The sequence below is a fragment of the Chrysoperla carnea genome, chromosome 5 (genome assembly GCF_905475395.1).
Source record: "Chrysoperla carnea chromosome 5, inChrCarn1.1, whole genome shotgun sequence".
Taxonomy (NCBI): Eukaryota; Metazoa; Arthropoda; class Insecta; order Neuroptera; family Chrysopidae; genus Chrysoperla; species Chrysoperla carnea.
The window spans coordinates 32,409,005-32,423,798 of record NC_058341.1 but is presented as its reverse complement, the minus strand read 5'-3'; the positions used below and the strand labels follow the sequence as shown (position 1 = coordinate 32,423,798).

General features: G+C 29.0%; 2 protein-coding genes across 2 annotated transcripts; both read left to right on the top strand.

Moving 5' to 3' along the window:
- Positions 1–2,669: 2,669 nt before the first annotated feature.
- Positions 2,670–7,342, top strand: LOC123299715 (nose resistant to fluoxetine protein 6-like). The gene is made up of 13 exons (XM_044882024.1): positions 2,670–2,695; positions 3,391–3,608; positions 3,844–4,070; positions 4,191–4,267; positions 4,363–4,556; positions 4,656–4,819; positions 4,883–5,051; positions 5,119–5,300; positions 5,787–5,910; positions 5,973–6,162; positions 6,257–6,399; positions 6,622–6,730; positions 6,797–7,342. Coding segments are annotated over exons 1-13 (1,845 nt in total). The 5' UTR covers positions 2,670–2,694; the 3' UTR covers positions 6,844–7,342.
- Positions 7,343–9,408: 2,066 nt separating this feature from the next.
- LOC123301110 (nose resistant to fluoxetine protein 6-like) lies at positions 9,409–14,611 on the top strand. Its single transcript, XM_044883841.1, has 13 exons — positions 9,409–9,610; positions 9,954–10,171; positions 10,515–10,738; positions 11,168–11,244; positions 11,342–11,535; positions 11,705–11,868; positions 11,932–12,100; positions 12,185–12,366; positions 12,814–12,937; positions 13,004–13,193; positions 13,265–13,407; positions 14,093–14,201; positions 14,546–14,611. Exons 1-13 carry the CDS (start codon positions 9,409–9,411, stop codon positions 14,590–14,592), a joined length of 2,043 nt encoding a protein of 680 aa, XP_044739776.1. The 3' UTR covers positions 14,593–14,611.
- The last annotated feature ends 183 nt before the right edge of the window (positions 14,612–14,794 follow it).

Below are 14,794 nucleotides of genomic sequence, written 5' to 3'. Positions count from 1 at the left end.
ATGAGAGATTATTCTGTCAAAAACATATTAAAATGATTTTATCACTTGGCTAGATATGTAGAGTTAGCAGTAATATCATACGAACAGTCATTATTATTTGTAAGATAATAATTAAAAGTATTTTACCAACATGCATTTTTTTAAGAAAGTTGAATAATAAACAAGTGAAATTTACATAATTTAAAAAACCCCCCAACAAATTTTTCCGATACGGAACGCTAAGCTCGTACTTTAAACGTAGCTAAGAACACTCTCCATTAAATTGCCTCTCAATCAAAACAAAAAAATCAAAATTAGTTCATCCATTTAGGCGTTACGATTCCCCAGACAGATAGACTGACAGACACACACACATTGTGGTCAAACTTATAACATCCCTTTTTTTAGTTCGAGGGTTTAAAAAAATTGGAGAAATAGCACCCCTTTTTTCGTCAAGGGAAGGTTTTAATGAATGAAAATAATCAAGAAAACTCGAATAAATCAATTTCACGCCCACTTACTTAAGTTAAAGAACATTTGCCACAGTCTGTACTAAGATGGGTGATCGCTGCTGTAAGCTGTTGCCTTTTTATTATTTACTAGTTGACTTTTTTTAGTTCGTTTCACCTGCAATTGATTTAATTATAACTTTTGATCAGCGATTATTAATGTTAATTAAGCTGCAGCATCCAATTCATGAATGGCTTCAGCGGAACTAAGTATAATGCAGCAATTGAGCTGCGAATTCGTAGCTCAATAGCTGTATTATTCTTAGTTCCGCTTAGCATTCGCTTGCTAAACACAAACTTTACTTCACGTCTTGGTCAATTAGACGTTCTTCCGCATAGCTTGGGACCTCCACTCTGGACCTCAAGCTCCAATTCATTAATAATTATACTATGCTTGGTTCCTCTTAGCTTGCCCGCTTAATACAAGCGAAGCCAAACCGGGCAGTTGGTTTAAATAAAAATTTAATTTAAATAATATCAATCTAGCACTATGAGTCAACAAAATCGGTGCGATAATTTTAATAAGTAATTATTGAATATTATATTTTATCTGAAATAGGTACAACTTAAGATTAAAAAAATACTACGTACAAATTCAGATAAGAAAATATGAGATCTTTTTGTGAGAAATTTTAAATGTGGGAGACTGTATTTCATGTATGTTATAAATAGAAAAGGATAGAATGTACCAAAGCTCCCCTACTATGTTATTAAGTGTTTAAATATTAACTACGCATTATTACAAACTATCAACTTGAGAACATAATTTAGGTAAAAAATACTTTTAAAGAAAAGTTTTAATTTAATACCTACACGAATTAGATGTTTACGATACTAGTGGGATAGCATTATTACCGTACGCATGCAAAATTTGCACAACGCATTTGCATTTATCGAGTACGTGGTACGAGTTGGGCAATCACACAAGTACGTTAATAATGCGTTAGCACACTTATATAATACAAAACTTTATCTACTCCTCTAAAATGTTAAAATAAACGATAATTATTATTTAAAACTTACATTTTGACAGTAATTTGAAGTGTGGAGATCAATTCATTACGATGCTAGTGCGGTAATGAATTCATTACCACCTTAGTGCGTCTATGATATATTTCTCCCACGCATACTGAGTGAAAAAAGTAGTTCTTATCTCACGAGCGTAGAGAGATATAAATTTTAATTAGCTAAAATGTAGAAAATATCATACAATCTCGGTGTCACATATCATTGAACAAAACCCTCGTAAATTTAAATAAAGCGTGGCACTCTTCGTTAAAGAAGGAATATAATTTCCAAAATATATATAAAGTTTAATTTCCCAAACAAATAATATCTGAATTTAAGTAATAATCGATCAAAAATGCAATGAAAATTTTATAGACCCTGAGTATTGTTGTAATTACACGTTGATTGGGTTGAGTTTATCAACTATACAGGAGTTGGTTGGGTTCTAAACTTTTAAGCCATTGTGTAAAAAAAAGGGACACAATTAAGAAATAGATAAAAAAATTTTATATTCTACTCGATTTTTTTCAACACCCCAAATTTTTCCACCTTTGGCTTCTAGTGAAAATCAAACACTGAAAAAACGTTAAAGATTGTTTATCGGATACGTCTCTTGCCAAACAGGTGAAGGTTCCAATAAGCAAAAGTCAATATTTCCTTAATAGACACTTTCAGTAAGGTACCAGATTTGTACATATCATATGTTTATTCAAGATTGCATAAATATTTACAATACTTGACACTATTCCTGGAAATATAATTACGTATTATCGATTAATAAATAATTTATAATTTTCATTTTTGTGAGAAAAGCATTATATATTTGCATGACTTTTACTTATTAAATTTACGTTATAAGTTAGAAAAAACTAGATATAGATAAAAAAATATCTTCCTTAATTTAAAGATAGGCATATATAAATATTTCATCAGTCATTAAGAAACTAATCACCGTGTTTAATTTATTCTTAATCAATTTTTTTCATTGATGTTTAAAATGAAAGTTTTAATTTTATTTGCACTATTTTGTGCAAATTTTCTTCTAATTAAATCTCAAAGTAATCCATTGCCGCCTGATTTTGATTTAATTAAATTTTATACATTGCAATCAAGTGCAAATTTAAGTGAATTGTGTAAAAAACAAAGTGATATTTATTATAATAGTTTGGTACACAAAAATGAATTTTGGTCAAAAAGAAGTAAGAACTTTTTTTTATAAATTAAGACTTAAGCGTAAAATTTCGAGACTTGAATCCATTGACAATAAAATTTATTATTTCAAAATTTCATTTTATGTCTAGGCGAAAGTTGTTCAATAATTTATAGGGGGTTAATAGGTGGTTAAAACTTGCATTTATAAATTATCTCAAAGGCTATACAATTCATTTAATATATTGCTCCGAATTAATAAGTAAATTAATTTTTGAATATTGTAATTAATTTTAACATATTATTTTGCGTTTTATATGATATGGAAGGGATAAATTTTCGAATACATTTTATTTTTAAATTGATTCCTTTGATACAAGAAAAATACCTTTTTATTTAGTATGTGGTAATATTTTCATAAAATGCATTCTATTAGGGTTTAAGATATTGGCAAATAAAAATTATATTCTCATAGAAAAGTTATTAATCATAGACTTGATTTTCCGCAATTTATTTTGATCCACAATATTACTTTTAATATTTTCAAACATTTTAAAAGATCACTGTTTTACCAATAATTTCGAAATTTTATGGAGATCTAAGTCTACATATCTTTGAAAAAAAAAAAATTTCTTCATTATTAAAGTATACAGATTATCCTAAAAAATCAAAAGGGAATATCCATTGAAGCGGTGGGGTTGGATCTAGTAGTAACGTCTATATAATGCTAATATCTTTTTTACAGTGATTGATGCCTCATCAAAATTGCAATCCGGATTTTTATCTGGACATTTTGCGGATATGGGTCAATTTGACCAATGTTTAGCTGTAAAGTATAAAGTTGATTCAATAAGTGGTAAATTTTGTTATACAAAAATAAAAATACCAGTATCTAGACGACATGAATTTTCGGAAATTGATATTGAAAATATTGAGCCAAAAATAAACAATGCAGTTCAACCGGTAAGTTATGCTATCTGGGTATAAAATTTCATACATTAAAAATAAGCAAATATTGGGAAAAAAATAATTTTATTATTTATTCGAACATTCAACTTGTTTTCGTGAATTTATTAAATAATTCTTAATAAATCAGAACGAAGAAATAACTAAAACTTCCCCGGGTATTACATTTCTTCAATTACTTGTACCAAAATCGACATTATTAATAAATCAACTGTATTAATTTTAATTGCAGTTCATAACACCAAGAGCAATCTTTATGGGGGATGCAATTATTTTCCGATGGTCAATTTGTGTTCCAAGTGGATGTACAGCTGAAGATGTTAAGTCTCATTTAAATTCATATTTTCAATTACCAAGTAATCCGATTTTACCGGGTGTTAAAGTATATGATGTAACTGAAGACGATTGTCACAGCTTAGAGACAGCACCAAAGCTCGATGGTGGTGATTGGACAGTTATGTAAGTTTTTTTTTTAAATGTGTAGTTGGTTATTGAACAAGAATATTTCACTTAAATCAGCATCGACACCTTCTTCAATACTTCTCAATACTATAATTAACATTTTCCAATTTTTTTCAGAGGAATTTTTATTGGAATTGCTTGTTTTGTCTTATGCAGTACAATTTATGATGTTTACTTATATTACACGGAAAAAGGTAAGAACCATTTCACATCTAAGTATGAAATGTACCTTAAATCGGGAAAAGATTAAAAAGATTTTCTAACTGTCTCTTTTTTTTTACAATTCCAGAGCCAATACATAAAATATTGATTGCGTTTTCATGGTATTCAAATTTTAAATCTTTAATACGAATTAATAAGAATTCTGACCAGTTGCCATGTTTAAATGGTATTCGATTCTTAAGTATTTTATGGATTATCCACGGGCATGAATTTTTAACTTTTACGTATCAAGAATTAGTAAATCAAATCGACTTATTCCACGTAAGTATTTTTGTTTATATATTAGAAATCTCCTCAATATTTCCAATATGTGAAAACATATGAACGTAGATAAAGTTTCTAAGGTATTTATATTTTTAGTGGATTCAAAAAGAACCGTGGTCTTGGTTTACAATGGGCAGCACAGTATCAGTGGACACATTCTTCGTTTTGAGTGGTTGTTTATTAATGTATGGATTTTTAAAATCACAAGCAAAAAAGATACCTTTTAATGTTCCATTAATGTATTTTCATCGTTACGTAAGGTATAAAGTTTGCTTTAAAATATCCATTAAATCAAGCCATTATAAATGAAATCAATTTTTTAGATTAACACCTGCTTACTTGGCTGTAATTCTAATTTACTTAACATTATTAACGGATATGGGTTCAGGACCTATTTGGAATGACGCTGTTAACGGTTTGCATACAACATGCCAGAAATACTGGTGGTCTGGTATTTTATATATACAAAATTATGTGAATGCTAACGAAGATGTAAGTAACTATTTGTACCAATCTAAACGACTATAGAAGCAATAAAAATATGTATTTGTATTTCCAGTGTGTTGGCCAAACTTGGTATTTATCAGTTGATATGCAACTGTTTGTTATTTCACCACTTATTTTATTAAGTGTTAAATATTGGCCTAAATATGTGCCATATTTATTTTCAACATTAGTAATAGTTTTTACAATAATACCAACGATCGTTGCATGGCAGTATGACTTAGGTGTAATGATAGGGTGAGTGTAATTGTATTTGTTAATTGGTTTCCTGAATATGATAGGCATTATTTTGCCGGATGAATTTTATTAAATAGGAATTTTAAATGGAGAGATGTATAACTAATAAAGCAAGACAAATATAATCAGAAAAACATTGAAGCATTCCGGAGAAAATATCTCCCTTCAATGCTCTGATCAAACATTAGGGTAAACTTTCGTTCATCCTCTCTGTTATTTCACAGCTAGACAGTTTAGAGTCAGCTACTCACAGTATAAGGAGGATTGACTTGATCTTTTAAGTGTGCTCAACGTTATGAGACCTCTCCATATTTTCTTATTATCTAGTCCAACTCTTGTAAAGTAGTAAATTTTCAATAATCCGATGTAAAAAGCATCTGAAGTAATTTTATAAAGATGGATATCTTAATAACAAGTTTTCCTCCAAATCAATAGAATCAAACTTAGATCATAAAAGGCCTAATTATTTTATTATTTATCTTCTAGGGGCGGAGATTATTTCCGAGTATATTATGCACAGACATATGCGCGTGCTGGTCCATGGATTTTAGGACTTTTCTTGGGATATATTTTATATAATACAAAAAACAAAGTCATTAGGATTAATCGGGTAAATATTTTATGATTGATCCTTTTTTATTTGAATTATTAATTTAAAACTTTTGATTGTAGATTTTAGTTGCTTTATTATGGCTTCTTACTGCTCTTGCAATGCTTTTTATTGTATTCGGCAATTATAAAGCGATGCGAAGTGATTATGTAAGGCACGAAGCGTATGATGCGATATTCACTGGCCTACATCGTAATATTTGGGGTCTTGCTATTGGTTGGATAATTTTCGCATGTATGCATGGATATGGAGGTAATAAGAATTCATATTTACTTTTTTTAATGGTTTCTGGTCTAAATTAATTATAATATATTTCTCAAAATAATTTCGAAATATTATTTTCTAGGTCCAGTAAATTGGTTTTTATCATTATCTATGTTCCAAGTTTTAGCGAAACTTACATATTCCATATACTTACTGCATATGGGAATACAAGGTATTCGCGCAGGAAATGTTCGAATAAATACATATTTTTCAAATATGGCTGTGGTAAGTAATACAACTGCTATATAAAGTAATTATAACTCGCATCTACTCCACTATATACCACCCTTTAAAAGAAAGACAATTTCGTTACTTTTACGTGTAAACGGTACTGTAAACGGCGCGGGCGTTTGGGAATACCTATCACAGATTGACAAATAGCAAACAGTAAAAATACTCCCAGAGATTTAAAAGACAAAAGATTTAAGAATGCACATTTTTTTTTAGCTATTTCAATTCTTTGGAACAACTTGTATAACATTATTATTGGCAATTATATGGGTCCTAACATTTGAATATCCTTTCGCTGTAATAGATAATTTGATAGTCGGTGGAGGTAAGTCGATTTTTTCAATTTGAATCAATGAATGCAAATTGTAACTATATTAATCAAATTTTTCAGTTGGTGGAATGGTGACAAAAAGATCTGATAAAAAAGAAGTGAAATAATGAAAACCATAACTTTGGATTTACACGAATGTACCTTATTTTGATATTATACGTAAATGAAAATTTCGTAATATGTATAGATCGTTCAAACTGAGCTGAGACTGTTCGATATAGCAAAGAGATCATAAAGTTAAATACCAATACCATTTGGAAACCATCTCGTTAGCCATTTATAATATATATCAAATAATGAGTTTTTATGGATGTTCTTATGTATAAAACAAAGAGGGGATGTGTACTGTGTGTGATGCGCACTGTATCGTATGTGTAAAAGTGATGAGACACATATACAAATACAGATCAAATGATATGATTACACGCGCTTCACGCACAGTACATTCCCACTTTGTTTTTTACATAAGAACGCCCATAAAAAATCTTCTTACTTCATATATTATAAATGGCTAACGAGATTGCCAAACTGTATATACATATTCATTACATCTGCATACTCTTTTATTCCGTCTCATTTCATTTTAAACGACATGTATTTTAAAGAAGTAGCTAAATTTTTAATTTATATTATTTATATTAATTTATTATTTTAGTTAATCTTATTAATTTTGTACATAAAAAAATTTATTTTACAATAAAAATTGTGAGAAAATACGACATTTTGCTTTGCTTTTATTTTTATTAGGTTTAACTTTCCTTCGGTCTTTTGATTATGATTTTGATTTTTTTGGTACACTTGTGAATACAGTTATTAAAAGTATCATGTATAAGGGACTTTGACTTATAAAGTGCCCAAAAATTTGAAATAAATATAAAAAGTTTAATTTCATAATAAAATAAACAATACTAGCTTCGCCCGCGTTTTTGCCCTTAAACAACTGGTAAAGATCATCAAAAAGTTAATAAATTAATATGAAACAAACAGCGTGAAGAAGATACAATTTATGGACATCTATTCAACCAAGGTTATCAGGTACTTAATCAGGTTTCATGAAATTAGTTTGTTTAGAAACATATTTACTATTGCTTAAATAATACAAATAAATAAAGAGAAAATAGGATAGTACACTTCTTCGATTATTTTACACAGATAACAGTATATGTATCAAATAATCAGTTTTAAATTTTTTTAAATGTTAGTATTTTTGCATTAGTAAATAAACTTGTTGATCACGGGGGCGTGAGGCTCAAAGCCTGCCGACCCGTACTAAAAAAAATCCGCTAAAATAATAGCCAATTCATGGATCTCAGGATGGGCGTCATAACATCCGTGAGCTTAAGATCCAAAAATCTGCAGACTCGTGCTAACTTGACCCCATTTGAAGCATGGCCAACCCGTGGATCAGAAAGTGGGCCATGACCATGGACCCTATTAAAGGCATAATCACAGGATGAGCGCACCAGGCTGCAAGTTTGTTGTCCCTGGCGTTCACCCTGATCAATTATTATGGGACTAGGCCATTTAGTTTGAAGATATTTTTGGAATATTTCAAGAGTTCATTTTATTTTTTAAAAAGAAATTTTGTCCGGAGATAATAACACGTGTTACCGGTGGCGCGAGTGGTTTGAATGACCTAGGTATATAAATAATGTAAATTTAACAAGAATCAGATAATTTTTTTTTTAAATATTTAATTTCAAATCAAATCATTTACAACTCTATGAGTAATCAAAATCGATACGATAATTACTTTAAAAAAACCTATTATTTAAATATTTTAAATAATAATATTTTAGTACTTAAGATATAATTTATTAGTGATGTTGGAATGCACGTATAAGCACATTGTTTTTCAGATTAAAAAAATATCGGATCATTCTCCAATAACATACGGCCATTTTGCGTTCAAGCAATCGTCTCACTACAGTTCTACTTTGTAAATTGAGTGTCAACTTTTGATCAGATCAACTTGAATAAATAGGCAACTTGAATTACGTATAAGTTATACGTGTATATTTATTTTCGATTATTTGACAAACACTTAACATTAACTTCATACAAGTTGCCTATTGTGAACTTTTACATTTATCATTTCATTGAATTAAAAATTTATTGTTTATTAACAAATAAAAACATTTGCACCACTAACTCATGTCTTATTAATGATATCTGACACCTGAGAATCACATGACGTTTTACAAAAATGCAAGCGGTTTCTATCATTTTCCTTTATAAGCCGATTTTTGTAACATCTTTTACTCTACTGTTAGCCATTTACCATATTCATGTTGTTATGTACGGACTTTTCACTATACAAGTGAAGATTCAATAGCTCAATCAAGAGCAAAATTGCATAAATATACACGATAACACTATTTCTAGAATTATAATTACGCATTTTCGATAACTAATTAATTAATTTATATTATTGTAAGAATTGTATTAACAATATATTTACAAGATTATTACTAATTAAAATTACGTATGCAATTTGCATACGTAATTTACATAATCCAAATGATAGTACAGATAAAAAATTATCTTATTTTGGCTACCTTAATTTAAATATATAGGTTTATATAAATATTTCAACAGTTATTAGAAAACTAATAATTGATCAATTTGTTTTTATTAACTGTTTTTTTTTTTTTTTTTTGCTGAAGTTCAAAATGAAATTTTTTCTATTATTTGCACTGTTATGTGCAAATTTTCTTCTAATTAAATCACAAAGTCAACCATTGGCACCTGATTTTGATTTGATTAAATTTTATACATTGCAATCAAATGCCAATTTAAGTGAATTATGTAAAAAACAAAGTGATATTTATTATAATAGTTTAGTAACCAAAAATGAATTTTGGTCGAAAAAAAGTAAGAAACTCTTATAAATTACGAACTAATTGAAAATTTTTAAGCCTTTAAGCGAACAACGTCTTTTTTAATGTTAGTATATGTAACAACAATGGAAAAGGATATTTTGTGTATTGGGAAAAGTTATTCAAACAATTTTTCTAAGCCGGGTGAAACGGGGTGTAAAGTTTCTTTACAAATTTAATTTACTAATATTTCCAAAGTATAAAATAACAATAATAAAAGTTTTATCTCAATTTTTTCTGTGTAGAATTGCACATAGTTCGAATAATTTTGGCAATTTTAAAAGTCTGTAAATTTTGGGCATAAATATAAATAATGCATGATAATATTTTTTTTACAGTGATTGATGCTTCATCAAAACTGCAATCCGGATTTCTATCTGGACATTTTGCGGATATGGGTCAATTTGATCAATGTTTAGCTGTAAAGTATAAAGTTGATTCAATCAGTGGTAAATTTTGTTATACAAAAATAACAATACCATTGTCTCGGAGAAACGAATTTTGGGAAAGTGATATTGAAAACATTATCCCAAAAATACAAAACGCTGTGCAACCGGTAAGTTATAAAAACTTGTTTTTTTATTTTATCTTTTTTTTGTTATCTGAAACAAGCACCACCTTACAAAATTTTTTGCACTTTTAAGTATCTAAAACTAATTTTTCTTTAAAAAGTAGTTCCACAAGGAATCAGATTAGCCAGCTGGAGAAATGTCGTTTACATTATTCTTACATACTCGATTTGTACATATTCAATCACTTACAATTGAAATAATAAGGAGTTTAAGCGCGAGAATTTAGAATAATGGATAACAACTAAACCTATACATATAAAACATATTCATCGATTTGAAAATTATCAAAAACCTGGAATAATATAATTTATATATTTTCATTTATAGTTCATAGCACCAAGAGCAATTTTTTTGGGTGATATCATTTTCCGTTGGTCAATTTGTGTTCCAAATGGATGTACAGCTGAAGATGTTAAGGCACATTTAAATTCATATTTTAAATTACCAAAAAATCCGATTTTATCAGATCCTAAAGTATATGATGTAACTGAAGACGATTGTCATAGTTTAGATTCATCACCAATGCTTGATGGAGGAGACTGGACAGTAATGTGAGTCATTTTGTTACTACCCAAAAATCGAATTGGATATCCAAATAGTAGACTTGACTAATTATTTTCTTAAACGTATAATGTATGCATTTTTTTTAAATTACTAACGTGGATGGTGATTTTGACTTGACAACCCTCCGCATGAAAAACGGAATCGTACCCCACCATGGCCTCATTGAGAAGAATATTATTATTTTAATATAATAAACTAAAAACAGAAGTTTCGAGCGATGATCGGCGTTGTTTTTTTTTTTTTTTTTTTGCCTAGCTCCCATCCACCGAACATAGTGATACAATAGCGATAAGGAACCTAGTTCCAAAATATTTGATATAAACGCCAAACACTAGAAGAACACAGACCATTCATCAATTTTAAACCATGACCATTTTTCACGTCAATTATTCGATTAAAATTTTGTACTTTTTCAGAATAATTTTTATTGGAATAGCTTGTTTTGTGTTATCCAGTACAATTTATGATGTTTACTTATATTACACGGAAAGAGGTAAGAACTGTGTCACCTCTAGGTGTGGAATATACCTAAAAACAGGATGATATATATTATAACGATTTTCTAACAATATTTTTTTTTACAATTACAGAACCAATGCATAAAATATTGATTGCGTTTTCATGGTATTCAAATTTTAAATCTTTAATACGAATTAATAAGAATTCTGATCAGTTGCCGTGTTTAAATGGTATTCGATTCTTAAGTATTTTATGGATTATCCACGGGCATGAATTTTTAACTTTTATACATCAAGAATTAGTAAATCAGATTGATTTATTTCATGTGAGTAAAATGTTTCAACTATTAATAAACCCCAAACCGTGAGAGTACGAAATAAAATTTAAACCATCCAAGTCCTGATAAAAAATTATACCACTAGGTAGATATTGTAAAATTTCTATCTGCTGATCCAAACTTTCTGATGTTAACATGTATTTATTTTTAAATTTAGTGGGCACAAAAAGAGCCATGGGCTTGGTTTGTTATGGGAAGCACTGTATCGGTGGACACATTCTTCGTTTTGAGTGGTTGTTTATTAATGTATGGATTTTTAAAATCTCAAGCAAAAAATATACCTTTTAATGTTCCATTAATGTATTTTCATCGTTACGTAAGGTATAAAGTTTGCTATAAAATATCCATTAAATCAAGCCATTTAAAATGAAATCAATTTTTTAGATTAACACCTGCGTACTTGGCTGTAATTTTAATTTACATAACATTAATAACGGATATGGGTTCAGGACCTATTTGGCATGACGCTAGTAACGGCTTGCAAACACCATGCCAGAAATACTGGTGGTCCAGTATTTTATACATACAAAATTATGTAAATGCCGGCGAAGATGTAAGTAATTATTATATGTAGCAGGCTGAAGGAGCAAAGAAAAGATACTTTTTACACTTTTTAAATAAAAATTGTTATTTCCAGTGTGTTGGCCAAACTTGGTATTTATCAGTAGATATGCAGTTGTTCATATTTTCACCACTTATTTTATTAGGTGTAAAATATTGGCCTAAATATGTGCCATATTTATTTTCATCGTTAATGATAATTTTTACAATAATACCAACCATCATTGCATGGCAGTACCATTTGGGTGTGCGTATAGAGTAAGTTGAATTTGTTTTTAAGTTTGAATGTTTTTGATCTAGCTCATATCTTTTTTTTAAGCTTTCGCATGTATTCTTGCTTACTTGAACCTCAGTGCCGTCGAAATGATATCTAAGAAGTACCTAAACCAGTCTAGTTCTTTGAGACAAACAAAACCTAATTGATAATACGTAATTCTGGAATTTATTTTTCTTACAGAAGGAGAAAAGCTTTTTCTGGAATTGCTTTTTATTTCTATTTTATAGCCTCTCTCCTCCACACTTGATTCCTATTCTGTTGAACTCTTGTAAAGTGTTCATTAAAATTTTCTATAACCTGATGTAAGAAGCGTTCGATACGTTTTCTCCACATTGATTGATATCTTAATAACAATCTTATCCTCAAAATCGATAGTTTGATTCTATTAGACGATAACAGACCTAATTATTTAATTATTGTTCTTCTAGGGGAGGAGATTATTTCCAAGTATATTATGCACAAACATATGCGCGTGCTGGTCCATGGATTGTAGGACTTTTCTTGGGATACATTTTATATAATACAAAAAATAAGGTTATTCGGATAAATCGAGTAAGTATTTTTTATTGAACTCTTTTCTGTGTTTGAATAGTAATAATTTAATACTTTTAATTTTAGATTTTAGTTGCTTTATTATGGCTTCTTACGGCTGTTGTAATGCTGTTTATTGTATTCGGCAATTATAAATCAATGCGAACAGATTATGTAAGACACGAAGCTTATGAGGCGTTGTTCGTTGGATTACATCGAAATATTTGGGGACTTGCTCTTAGCTGGATAATTTTCGCATGTATGCATGGCTATGGAGGTATTTAAATTAGTATTTGATATTTTTTCAATATTCCATTTTGTCAAAATTTACACCAAATTATTTTCTAGGTCCAGTGAATTGGTTTTTATCGTTATCTGTGTTCCAAGTTTTCGCAAAACTTACATATTCCATATATTTACTCCACATGGGAATACAAAATGTTCGTACTGGAAATATTCGAACAAATACATATTTTTCAAATATGGCTGTGGTAAGTAAAACTCCTATTATCACTAAATCTTTTTTTTTTTTTATAATTTGAGAAGGAACCCTCAATACCTTTATATCATTGTAATTGATAAAAAAAACAGAGCAATCTATCAATAGATACACGGTAAGAAATTTGTTATGGATATCACTATGTCAGTATCGATGTGAACGGACCATTGAGGGAATATTAACATTAGCAATAGTTATGGCGTACAAGTCAATGCAGTATGGGCATCAGGCCCATACTGGTAATATTACTTATTTAATGTAGATACCATAGTATCTATCTCTATACCATATCAGCATTGTAGTAAACGCCATGTATTTCTTAGCGTGTATCCTTTATGCGTTTATCACTGAAACCGGGGGAATTTCTACAGCCATACCATTAGAAAGGGCTATATACATTTACATGGAAGGAATTGTCCCTTTGAATCTCGCAAGTCTATCTCGTGATATTAGCCGCTTCGGTAATCGTAAAGAGATGTCATCAAAATATTTGAACATATAGGCAGTTAGTCTATTTCGATTGCAATATGATCCGAAAAGAAGAAATGCTTTTGAAAGCAGCCTGTATAAAAGCATATTTTTATAAACTTGACTATAAGGGCCAAATTACGTAAATAACACATTGATATTTGACAAATATTTGAAGAAAAAAAATTAACAATTAATGTTTTTTCTAGTTATTTCAATTTTTCGGAACAACTTGTATAACATTTTTATTGGCAATCATATGGGTCTTAACATTTGAATATCCTTTCGCTGTCATCGATAATTTGATAATCGGAGGAGGTAAGTCAATCATACCAAACACGAACAATCAATATAAAGAGCTATTGTACACATCAACTTAAATGTTAAACTTGATAAACACATAAAACACTAAATTATGGTAATAATCGTATTTTAGCAAAGCGTATTTTAGCAAAATTTAGTTGATATTTGGGTGGATGCCTTAATATAACGCGTTAAATTGCTTATGTACGAACGCTATCTGGTAATAAAAAACCGTTTTGATGTACAATAGTTAAATATTTTTTGTATTTTTTCATTTAATAATGTTTTTGGCCGTTCACGATATCAATTTATATAATAATGAATATAAATCTTAAATGTATATTAATTTAAATTTGCAGTTGGTGGTATGTTAACAAAAAGATCTGGTAAAAAAGAAGTGAAATGATCAAAACTTTCAAATATCACGATTGTACCTTTATGAAAGCTTGAACTGAAAATTAATTTATTATTTTAAGAAAATTGTTAATTGACCTTTTATTTATATTTTTATATTAAATTATTATTTTAGTTAATATCTTTAATTTTGTACTGTTTTTATGTTAAATTTAAAAAATATGCTGGAAAGTTTTTGTTTTAGTCTTATTACG